The 12,066-nt window shown below is 37.8% G+C and overlaps 1 protein-coding gene across 4 annotated transcripts in view; it reads right to left on the minus strand.

Annotated features, from left to right (window-relative positions):
- Nucleotides 1-529: 529 nt before the first annotated feature.
- INSC (INSC spindle orientation adaptor protein) overlaps nucleotides 530-12,066 on the minus strand; it is a 120,409-nt gene continuing 108,872 nt past the window's right edge. For all 4 annotated transcript variants that reach the window (XM_064714167.1, XM_064714164.1, XM_064714166.1 and 1 more), the window contains 4 exons: nucleotides 4,817-4,883; nucleotides 3,091-3,246; nucleotides 2,380-2,456; nucleotides 530-658 (listed from right to left, as the gene is read on the minus strand). In XM_064714167.1, the coding sequence (XP_064570237.1) occupies nucleotides 530-658; nucleotides 2,380-2,456; nucleotides 3,091-3,246; nucleotides 4,817-4,883 (429 nt within the window). The remainder of the gene's footprint in view (nucleotides 659-2,379; nucleotides 2,457-3,090; nucleotides 3,247-4,816; nucleotides 4,884-12,066) is intronic.

Consider the following 12,066-nt stretch of genomic DNA (forward strand, 5'->3'; position numbering starts at 1 on the left):
GCTTGAACGTTTTTGGAAATTTTTCTATCATTTATATAATTCTATTAAAATATATAAAAAGTTAGGAACTGGACTTAGACTGTAACATCCCTTTCATTTCAAAGTATATACTTGCAGCTTTTAGGATTATTTTTCTCCTAATACAGATGAGGCTAAAACATTTATTTAAAAACCTACAAAATGTCCTAACTATAGAAAAATATCAGTGAAAAAAATCATCAGAAGCATTTAACATCAGAGCAAAAAATTCTTGGCTTCATTACCTTAATTCAACTATATTAAACAAAACATTTTGCTAGATGGCAATGATAAGGTATTGTGTGTCTTGGCAGGAAAATGAAATAAAAAATTACCTTTGCAAACCACAGTAACAAGTTTTCTGCCTTTGCTCTGACAAACCACATGTTCATGGGTTTAGAATAAATAAGTCATAAATAACAATAGGACTAAACCAAAATAAAATTGTACATGTGCTATCTTACTGTGTACCTATCACCTTCATCATTGTTCAAAGGTTTTTGGCTCCCATTTATACAAAGCTCTCTTCCATATTTGTGCACAGCAGAAAAGAATCCACGAGTCTGGGCTTTACCAGCTGCTGAAAATCTGAATCCTCCAGCCCATCAGGACTCATCACTGCCAGTCTCCTCAGGGCTGCCTAGAAAAACAAAAACCAGCATCGTTGCAATGCAGTTTGGGAAAGGTTTCATTTCAGGTTTGGCAAAGCTTTCATTGCAGAAATCCATTATAACCATACCTAAATAACAGCCAGAACCCAAAACTGAACTGTGCAGGTCTATGAGTTCTGCTACCTGGGTAATCTCTCCTCACTGTCTTCATCTGTCAGATGAATCTTCCCTCATGCAAAGTTATTCAATAGCAATTATTTTGGGGCACTTTGCTTTTAGACCTGAGTAATGTCTAAGTACAGTTCAAGCCCTCAGACACCAGTGGCAGTACCCATCAGAGCTTGAAGCAACTTACATCTCAAGAATAATATTTTTGCCACATTTTTATCAGAAAACATCTTCAGGCAATTACTAAAATATCAGGAGAAGCAGAATTTCTGAGACAGCAAAGTAGGTAACATCTCAAGCAACAGGCATGGATTCAAGGAATGTGCAGCAACTTCAGTGAGAAAGAAAAATCATAGTCTGGTTTGTTGCCATTGCTCTGTGGTCTCTGCTCTAACCACACAAGATTAACAAGTCTTCTTGGCATGTAGGAAGAATAATCACAGCATTTTCTGTGCTCACATTTATACTTTCTTCATCCTGAACGAGACCTGCTTAAATGAACAATCTGCAATAACCAAGCATTACTATTACATTTAAAATAACATTAATATCATAAAGCACTGTGAAATTACATTCTTCATTCACCAGAGCTTGTGCTCCAGCCCTAGATCACCCACGTCCCCAGAGGCCTCTCACAGCAAGCTCAGTGAAATCATTCAGCTCTGGCATTTGGCTCACAGTGCATGCAGTGCAGGGCCAGCAGATGGGATCTTTCTCCTGAGCAGAGACAGTCTTAAGCTTCTGGTGCCCACTCCTTGCTGGGCACTGTATTGTCTTGGTGACACAAATAGAAAAAAATGGATTGGAGTGGAAGCAAGAAATAACTTTTCCTCTTTTTGGATGTTTTACATAAATATTTTCATATATAGGCGTGAGTGCAGATAAAGGGCTGCTACCCCCATGACTCAAGGCTAATTTCAACAAACACAGAACCATCACAGGATGGAATTTGGGAATTAATGAATCCTTAAATTCCAAAGTGTTCCAAGGAAATTTTTGGTGCCCAGTTGTTGGGAATTTAGCTGCTAAGGATTGGAAAAGTACAAAACTGCGGCTAATTCCAAGTCCTGCACCTGCACAGATAGCAATGTCCTTGGGCCTAGCTGTGGTATAATAACAAACAGTGAAAGAGACATGAGAAAAGAGAGTGTAACCCCTAAGGAATGAGGATGAGTTAATGCTATAGTTTAACCAACAGATTGCTTGGCTTACAGAATATTCATAAGCTTATTATTTGCTGTATAAGTGTTTGATACTTTCTTCAATAAACTGGACCAGAAAGACCTGAGGGACCGGGACCGGACCGGACCTGAAGGGCCTGTGATGAACCAACTGGTGTCCTGGTCCCCTTCCTTCGACACCCAGTAATTTGAAGATGAAGCCATTTTTCCTTGTGTGCTTAAATCTTCAAGCTGAGGATGAATAATTGACAGTGTACAGGATTATGCTTAAGGGGAAAAGCAGGAGACCCTGACATGAATTTAAAACATTTCTGCAATACTTATGCATTTTGAAATCTAAAGGGATGTTTTTTCTTTAATTTTCCAGTATAAGCATGAAAGGAAGACTAAAATGTACATACCAGACATGCCACTAAGACAGAATCACTGTTATTTCTTTCTGTTGGTGATCTGCAAAGTTTAATCAGGCGAGGAATACCTGAGAGCAACAAAAGAGTGTCAGGAGAAATAATTTAGAAAAACAACTTATTTTGTGACATTTTTGAGGCATCATATTTATTTTTTTTAGTAGATATGATCTCTAATGCAAAGATGATATGCAAATACTTAAGAGACCTTCCATGGAGATATGCAGTTCAGAGCAGTTATAATTAATAGTTGTAAAGCATAAACAAATAAATTGGGTTTACTTGCTGCTGCAATTTCAGAGAAAATTGTGACCTCCATTTCTTCCCTACCAATCCCCCCACTCACCCTTAAAAAACTCCTAGCTAAAGAACACATTCCCTCCCATTGGATTCATCACACCTGGGCAAGCTGGGGTCCCAGCCTTCTGTGCCCTGACAGATCCTGCATAAAGGAATGAGGAGGCAGCAGTGTCATTTGGCACAGCAAGGCACAGCTCTGTGCTGAGTGGTGCTGCACCTCAGGCTCCTCTGGGAAACAAGCCAGAGCTTCATTTAGCTCCATCCCCTCCATCACCCTCTGGACAGACTCTACAGGGAATATCTCTCACAAAGTTCACCAAGTGAGGCTAAACATTAAAAAGAGCTTCTCCATGACTGGCAGCTGCTCCCTCTTTCAGTGCCATTAAGCAGGAGACACGTCCTTACAGCTGAGTTTTACAGCTGCCTCTGCCACCTCGGGATCCCGGCTGAGCCGTGCCAGGGTCACCGCAGATTTCTGCTGCACTCGCTCACAAGCTGCAGCTTCTGCTGGGTTTCCAGAAGAGGATTTCTCAAAGAGCATCTCCATTAAAAGCTGAACACCTGAAAGAATACAAGAGCCATCGTTATCCACTCTGCAACAAAAATCTCAGTGCAAAAAAGTAAAGGGGAAAGGAAAGCTGGGCTAATACAGACCAGCCACTGCCCAAAAAGGGAGAATGCAGAATACATAAATGAAGGCTGCAATTTTGACTTTAGCACCCAGGCACATCTAATCTCTGCATAAGTTTGTCTTCACTAGGAAGGTACAGAACTTCTGGAATTAGAAAATGCACTAACTTTTCCCTCCTCTAAAAGTTGGTATCTTAAATTTCACTAATTTATTTCAGTCAACCAAATGTAATTCCTTATTTGCTTCTAAATTAACCTGAAGGCAATCACTAACTGAAAAACCTGTAGTGACATATTTCAGGTCACTAAACGAAGTTTCACTCTCAATTCAAGTAATTATTTCTTGCTTATTTACATATTTTTAAGCAAGCCTTTAAAAGTTTCCTTCTCAAACTGTTTGAGAATACTTTAGAATGAGGAATATTTTAATGAAGGAAATTATGAAATTCTGTTTCTTGAATTTACTGTATAACTCTTCACTCTAGAAGAGACAATGTTATCCCTGTCTAAGTGGCTTCATTAACTTATTGTTGCCTGTAGGAGTTGATATTCTTCTTGTAGCATCACAAAAAAAGAAGATGATTTCTCCTTTCTAGATAATTTTAAATGTAAAGACAATTATGTGCTATTAGACTCCATATGCTATTAGGCATTCAGATTACATCAGGTAGCATCAGAGGATTTTAACTGTTTGAACATTTGCATAAATAATTCAGAGAATTATCATCAGAACCATGCAGCTAGATAATAATCAATCAACATACAAAAAATTCAGAGTTGAGAAGAAAGTTCCTAAATTCTCCAGCATTCAAAGACCATTCTCAGAATGTGGCCTCTGACTAGCACCTGCTTATTATAACATGAGGCAGACACAAAAGACACTTTACACACAGCATGAGTGCCAACCCCTCTCAAAAGCCAGGGGGCAAATGTTTCTTGTGAAATTCCATGGCAGAGTGTGTACAAAAATTTTACTTACTGTCATTGTCCCTGACAATCCACTGCAGTGTCTAGCATGAGTTAGGCCTACTTGACTTAGCAAAGCAATACATGTGAACTTTCACTGTAATTTAATGTTTCCCAAAAAAAAAAAATCACCCATCTTACTCTGTTGCTGGCCTTGAATTTGCTGGTAGATGTATTAATAAGGCATTTACATCTTACCACAATATTACCTGTATTACCACAATACAGCTTGCTGAAACAACCTTTACTTTTTTACTACTTTTCTTTGCATCTAGGAGTAAGAAACACACACAGAACACCAACAATGTGGTCACAAATGCAATTTCCTAAAACAGTGGCATTTTATTTCATTTATGTGGAACCATCCCCAGGACTCATTTTGCATCCTGCAGCAATGTGTAATATGCAGCAGAGACAGGATGCAAAATTAAGCTTTATTAGTGAAGACTTTCTCCTCTACCTTGTAAGTACTATGTTCCCATCTACTCTGACTCTACAGAAAGAAATAAAAATATAATTCAGTTAAAATACATACCATTTCCTTGAATGATTTCTGAAGCACACTGGTCCAACACAGACATGTTTGCCAATATTGTTACCACCTGTTGTTAAAAAGAGAAGGAAATATGAAGTCCAGTCCTACAATTCAGTAATATTAAATACAATTGTGGTTCATAAAATAAATATGGTAAATATTTGGGAGAGCTGTTATTGCGCTGAGTCTGTTCAGGAAAAATGCTAAGAAATCCTTGCAAGAGATTTGGAGTTTTGAGCTTTGATTCAAGGGCATATTTAAGGAATATTTTCCAGTTTTGTTGAAGTCAAGAATTTTCTGCATGTCAAGGCACTGTCTCAAAAGTACCTGGACTTAAAATTTTGTTTATACTTTTCTAGAGGTAAAAAACCATGGTTAAGCTTTGTACCAACACATTCTGTGTTGGTATGTGCATAAGCCCATTCTAAGATCTTGATTTACAGAATTTCTTATCCCAAATCACTTTAACTGTTTTTGAGATTAGGTGTAACTCAACTTGCTTAAAGTGATGCAGCAAGACACTGATAGAGCCTGAACCCTGTGGGGCTGCTGGCTTTCAGTCAGCCATTCCCTCATTGATATCACATACTTTCTCACACATCCTGCAAGACATTCTTCTCAGTCCTTCAAATACTTTGCTTTTTGCATGCAGACACATCCCAACATTAACAGCATATGTGAGAGACCAAATAATAAATGCTAAAGATCTTCATAATGCAAAACAGAAATAATATTCTTTCTTAAGAGGTTTTAAACTTTCTCTAATGTAATTCAGGAAAACTGATCAGACTCAAAAATAAGGGTCAGTTTTGGAACTGATTATCAGCTTTTAACAGTACAGTGTCACTTCAGAAACCAGCAAGCCTCTTAGATGTAAAGAGGCATGAGATCAAATCACCATTCTGATCTCACTTTGCCATTTTAAAAACAAGGATGACTCATTTCCAATGCTGTGACATAAAGGTCTTCCACTTTTGAAGGTGGTGTTACAGTGTCATCTCCCTGAATAAATATACTTACTTAGCATGCAAATGAGTTGCTGAAACTCTACAGAGTGACAGGTAGAAATATGGTAACTCAGTGTATGTCTATGTATTTATTCCATATTAATTATTAACTGTGTTGCAGGCAGAGTGTATATGTTTTCTCATTCTAAATTATATCCCGTTAATGAAAATTGCTTCCTCCGTGCAGAATCTGTACCCCATGTGGCTCTCTAAGCCACAGATGAAGAATTCAATTAACCACAATTTGAATACATGCCAATTATTCCACTGCTTCAAGTTATTTTGTCTAATAAGTATTTTCATACATAAAAATAGTTTGTGTGCATCTTTTGACACCAAAAAAATCATTTGAGGTTATAGCTATACTTCCTTTGTGTTGATTATGTGGCCCCCATATTTTGCAATATTTATGGACTAGCTTAGAGGGTTTATTTGTAACATTCTCCAGAGGGGAGTAAAAAAGACCCTTATGACCAATGACCATCAAGTTCTACCTATGTTATCTTCTAAAATCTTAGCAGGACTCAAAAGGTAGCTAAGCCCTATGGCTTACTCACTCCATATGGATAAACCTTTTTTTTCCCCAAGAAAGTCCATTTTGTTGTGATGTAAACAATATAACAAAATAGGATAATGTAAAAATATAATAGGCAAGCAGAATAAAGAGTTGACTTCAAAAGCTCTATTTCCCCTCCATTTTCCTCTTTTAAAGTTCATGCAACTTACATGAAAATTTCCTCTCTAACACAAACCAAAGTTCAAGGAAGTTTCCTATTAAGGATGAACTCTCTAGAGGAAAACAAAAACAAATGTAGATTCAATTTGCTTCAGAAAGTAACACTTCTGTGAGCACTAGTATTAATGAAGCCTCATCTCTTTTGGATTTAGAGCTGATCAAAAACATAAATAGATGTTTGCCAGTAGATCCTCTCCCACTGTAGATTTATTTTTCTTTTTGTACACAGAAGCTTATACTGCAGTCTTTGCTTCTCTTCCCATTATCTGGCTCCAAATTTCATAAAGCCTTAGGCAGTCTCAAAAATAACTATGAAGTCCTGTTGAATCAGCAAACCAGTTCAGATGTTATGGTGAGACATGGAGCACACAAACAGATAGAGATAAAATGACTGCCTGAGCCTCATTTCATATTTGAAAATTATTGGAAAAGAATGCATACCAAAACCACTTTCAGAACTGAAATTACTTTGAAATAATTGAAAGTCTTGAAGATGTTTAACATGGAATCTCTACTGTTCAACTGCAATTTGTAGCATCAATTTCATTAATTGCTGAAGTAATTGATGCTGCCAAAGGGCACACTCCATGATTACAAAGCATTGGCACCTGACAGAATTTATAGTTCTTGCAATTATTTTGGATTCCTAATCCATGCAATGAACTTGTGGTCAACTCAAAGTGTAAGAAAGAAGACATCCTGAAGACAAGGTGCATGAGCTCTGGTCATCTGTCATTGCCTCCCTGCCATGGAGAAGGAATGTGCTGAAGCCACATGCCAATTCTTGACCTGTGGGATTTGTAGACGTGCTATGAAGCAAATTTTGTCAGGGAATCCAGCATAATTCCCTACCCCAGCATCTATATCTCTGCTAAGCAGATCTGCTTTGGAGGTGGATCCTGACCCATGCATTTCCAATACCTGCATTTTAGCAGTGCTCTCCAATAGACTGACACAGGCTGGCCCACACTCCTTTCTCTGATCTCCAAATCCATCAAGAATTGCAGCTGCCTCTCTCTGCTAAGCCTGGTGGCTGCAGCTAGTGCACTGGGAGCCCTAAATCCACTGTACTGATGAAGACCACAGAAAAATAGACTTGATCAACACAAAATCAGCACAGAAACATAGAACAGCTTGGGTTGGAAGGGACCTTAGAGATCATCTAATTCCCATCCCTGCCATAGGTAGAGACACTTCCCATTTGACCAGGTTGCTCAGACCTCCATCCAGCCTGGCATTGGACATTTCCAGGGATGGGACATCCTCCGCTTCTCTTGGCAACCTGCTCCTGCGCCTCACCACCCTCACAGCAAAGAATTTCTCCCCAATATCTAATCCAAACCCACTCTTGTTCTGTTTGAAGCCATTCCCCTTGTCCTGTCACTACATGCCCTTGCAAAAAGTCCTTCTCCACCTTCCCGGTTGGCTCCCTCAGGTCCTGGAAGCCCTGTGACATTTGTTTGCCATCAGAAGGGAGCAGGATGGATGATTCAGGTCAGTGTCACGAGCAGCACTGCTAAAAACAACCAGAGGAACAGCCCTGCAGGGCTCCTCCTGTGCTCAACACCTGCCTGCTCACCTGTGCTCTGCACACCTGACCCAGGGCGCACTGAGACACGGGGCAAGGCAGAACGTCAGCAAAGGAATTCTCAGCTAAAGCTCATGCTTTAGCACCTTCTGAAGGGACACCAACTTAGCAAAATATCAACACGCAGAGATTTCATCGGGAGTAGTAAGATTTTTCACAAGAGTAAGAGATTAGGCAGTTAAAGCTGAACTTTAAAACTTTAAATTTTTAAGTTAATTTTTAAGTTAAAATTGAACTTTAAAACTTCAGAACTTAAAAAAGCACCAAAATCAAGAAGCTTTGAATGTTCATCTTTAAAGGGTTTGTTGGTGAACCTAGTACACAGGGATATTTGAGAGGCCCCTTAAGACCCGTGGAAAATTTTCCTGTATAATAAATAAAACTAAAAATAACAGTGTTATTTCATATTTTTCAAATGTGAGTACAGCATCATCTTCTTAAGTGTTGCAGTTACCATGGAAATTATTCTGAAATCTAATCAAAAATCTCTATTTTTATAAGCCAAATAAGTAAACAGATATTAAACACAGATACATCTCTAGTGATAATATCAGATATTATTATAAAATTGGCAGTGTTGATCTTTTTTGGTTGTCCTATATATATTTCATAACTTAAAATTTGTTTCTATTCCCACGTAGTTTCCTTCCACTCCCTCAGACTTCCACACATATTGAATTCATGAGTGGTGAATCCTCCTTTTAAGTTCTGTAGTCTGCTTTGCCCTGAACTGTAGGAATTTCAGTTGTCAAGAGGAATTTAAATTTGAGAAACCATGGTTGATTAAGAACCTTTAAAATAGTTTTCTTCAAACAATAGTCACCTTGGAATTTTTTTTTTTTTGCTAAAATACATAATTACTAACACTACAATAAAACTTTTCTAAACAACTAATGGTGACTAATGCTCATCAGCCAGTGTACAAGGTACTAAATCTTTGCTGCAAAAGTAAAAACTAGATACAAATGCTTTGCTATAAAATAAGATACACTGAGAGTCTAAACCTGTAGTTATCAAAGAGATTTATACTTAAAGAACACTTAAGAACAGAAGGCCTCTCTGAAAACTTTCCCTTAGTGAGAGATTTAAGAAAGTTTTTCTCTTTATTGTGAAACCAGCTACTAAGGAAGAAAGATGCACATATTGGCCCTTTAGGAGGCTAAAATTTTCCACAATTGAGGGTCCCTTACCTCATTTGTGGGAGGGGGAAGTGTCTGCAGATGTGAAGGTGTGGTGCTAATATACCTTTAGTGATAATAAAGGCACTGCTCAGGAGGCTTTTATCAACACTCCCAAAATAAAAAGAAAGACACAAGCTCAAAATAAGAATTAGCAAGTAATTTAATAGAGTGGCTAAGAAGATCAATATAGAACTGCTAATTCTCTTAGTTAATTACTCCTTTAAGGCAGATTCATTGCTAAGTAATATTAATTTTTGTACATATTATAAGAGCATTTTGTAATTCATTCAAGTAAATGAGATAAGCATAAATCATAATGTGTCTGCAAAGTTTCAGATAGCCATCTTCAGAAACAAAGTGGCACCTGAATACTACTCAGAAGTAAGACAGTCTCTGTTTCTGAAGGTAAATTAAAATCATCTGAACATCACCATTCAAGATCCATCCACAGGGAGACAGCAAAAGAGTGCATTTAGCAGGCATCAAGAACAGGAATTACAGCAAGCTGAGGTAGAAAAAGCCTTTCAAGATACTATCTATCAGGAGGAAAAACTTCAGTGAGAAATCTCTGGATATTCTCCCTGGGATATTATAATGCTTGAAAATAGGAAATAACTCCAATGGCTTCTGATAGCCATTTTTGTGATTAGGAACTTTGTTTTTCTTCCTGAAAACAGACAATAAATACAGCCAGATGAGCAGAAGAAGGTAACATCCCCCAAAAACAATTACAGTGGTTGGAGACAGGACCTGCTTGCCAAGTCTAGGTTTATTCTGAGACTGTGCCAGAGAAATGTATTTTTGGCATGCTGAGGCAGAGCAACAGAGACTAAAGCTGTAGGAAACTTACATTTTGGAATGAAGGAAGTCTTTACTACATTTTTATGTTACTTCCTCTTGCTGACTAATGTAGATAAGGAACAGGCAGAATAGCCAGGCTCTCACATTATTTGTTTTAAAGAAGCACATAGGACGTGCACCCTGTGTGGGTCACATTGTGAAAATACACATCCCATAAACCAGGGCATATAACTAACAATGACTGAGCTAGTGGCCACAGTTTTGTGTCTTTCAGGTTAAAGCCTGGGGGGGGAAAGAATCTCTCAGACTTCCTTCAAGGCACTGAAAAGCTTCTTGTGTTCTTCAAACAGGCTCAAGCAGCCAAAGGCACCTAAGAGATCTGATCTCCCCAGAGCAGAGCGCAAATGAGCCTTTATCACAAATTAGTTCTTCAGCTGAGCTGAGATTTTATTCTTCCAACTGAACCCCTTGCTTTGCAAGTGGGAGTACACTGTCTTATCCTGCACAGAATCTAAAGTATGAGAGGCAGAATTGGAACTAAGCAGGAATTTTGTCCCAAAAATCTTAGTTTTGGACCCCTAAAATATAACAATCTATAACATTGACCATATAATGCCAGTCAGTACTCTTATCTATTTATGCTGGTCAGATGTGCATGAAAAGACAGAGATAAGTGGTTAAAAAGAGAAATAAAAGACATCAGTAAAATTATTACAATCTTACATAGGAAACTAACTGTAATATCATTAATATAATGGTGTGGTTAAAATTCAGATAGTTGGGTGAGTTTGGCCTAATTTTCATTTTTGCATCTGTTACTAGCAGTCATGTTTCTTTCTTGATTTCTTGAGCTTTTTAAAGTAACTTAATTTTTTCATTTACCAGTTCTCTTTCTTGCTATATTAGTTGAAATCATGTTTTCTCAGTGTGATCTAGTCAATACTGGAAAGGATCCCACAATTTTAATGTACAATTTACCATTCACAGAGCACAGTCAGGCCTCTCAGAGGGAAGGGAATTCCAACCACCTATCTAGCGCCAGAGCTGGGTATTAACAGAGACCTGTGCAAGAAAACAGTGCAGATACGCTTTTATGAACTTGTCCACATGTAAAGGCTTTGTTAATAAACTCCCCAGTATTCAAGAAATTTAGATTGAGAAGTAGTACTGCAAGTTTCTTTCATACAGACAGGGATTTTCAAGGAAATCTAAAAGAACTGTTAATATTCTTCTCATTAAAAACAGTATTCTCAAAGTCTTTCACTGAGGGTTCAGAAATATTTAGAAATCAAAACTTCTTTATATTATAGTAACATCTGTTTCTAATCTCCCTTTGACACTACAATCTTCTTTCAGGGAGGGGAAAAAGGTGAGGAAGGACAGGAAAAATAAACACAAATGCCTAATAATGAACAAAAGGTGAAGAACAGAGAAAAGAATGTGGAACCTAGAGGAAGAAAGGTAATAAGGACTTAAAATATTAAATGAAACAGAAGATCTCAGTGTCTAAACCAGCAGCATCTCCCAAATACCAAGAAGGCAGGAAATAATTTATTAGGAAAAAAAAAGCAGCAATCATTTCCAATTTTTCCTTCCAGCTTAAGAGTCTTTCTCTACCTCAAATTGTTTTCAAACCTAACTCACTGATTTTAGACCTAGGAATAACCACTTTAAAATGGATGTGTTCACTGCACATTAATTCTTTGTGTGCCTGAGTAAGAGAAGCTCAGAAGGTGTTAGGCTATACCTCCACAGCTTCACAGGTGAGGTGAGAATACTAACAACACTGAAGAGACAAGTGGGAATGCAGAGAGAAAAATTGTATTATACATAAACATACTGTGCCCAAACATACATATTTCATATTTTTCTATGTAGAATCTAAGATGATGGTTAAAGTCAAAAAGATCCTGGATGATAAGGGATTTAGCTAAACC

This window comes from Zonotrichia leucophrys, chromosome 5 (genome assembly GCF_028769735.1).
Source record: "Zonotrichia leucophrys gambelii isolate GWCS_2022_RI chromosome 5, RI_Zleu_2.0, whole genome shotgun sequence".
In the NCBI taxonomy this organism is placed as follows: Eukaryota; Metazoa; Chordata; class Aves; order Passeriformes; family Passerellidae; genus Zonotrichia; species Zonotrichia leucophrys.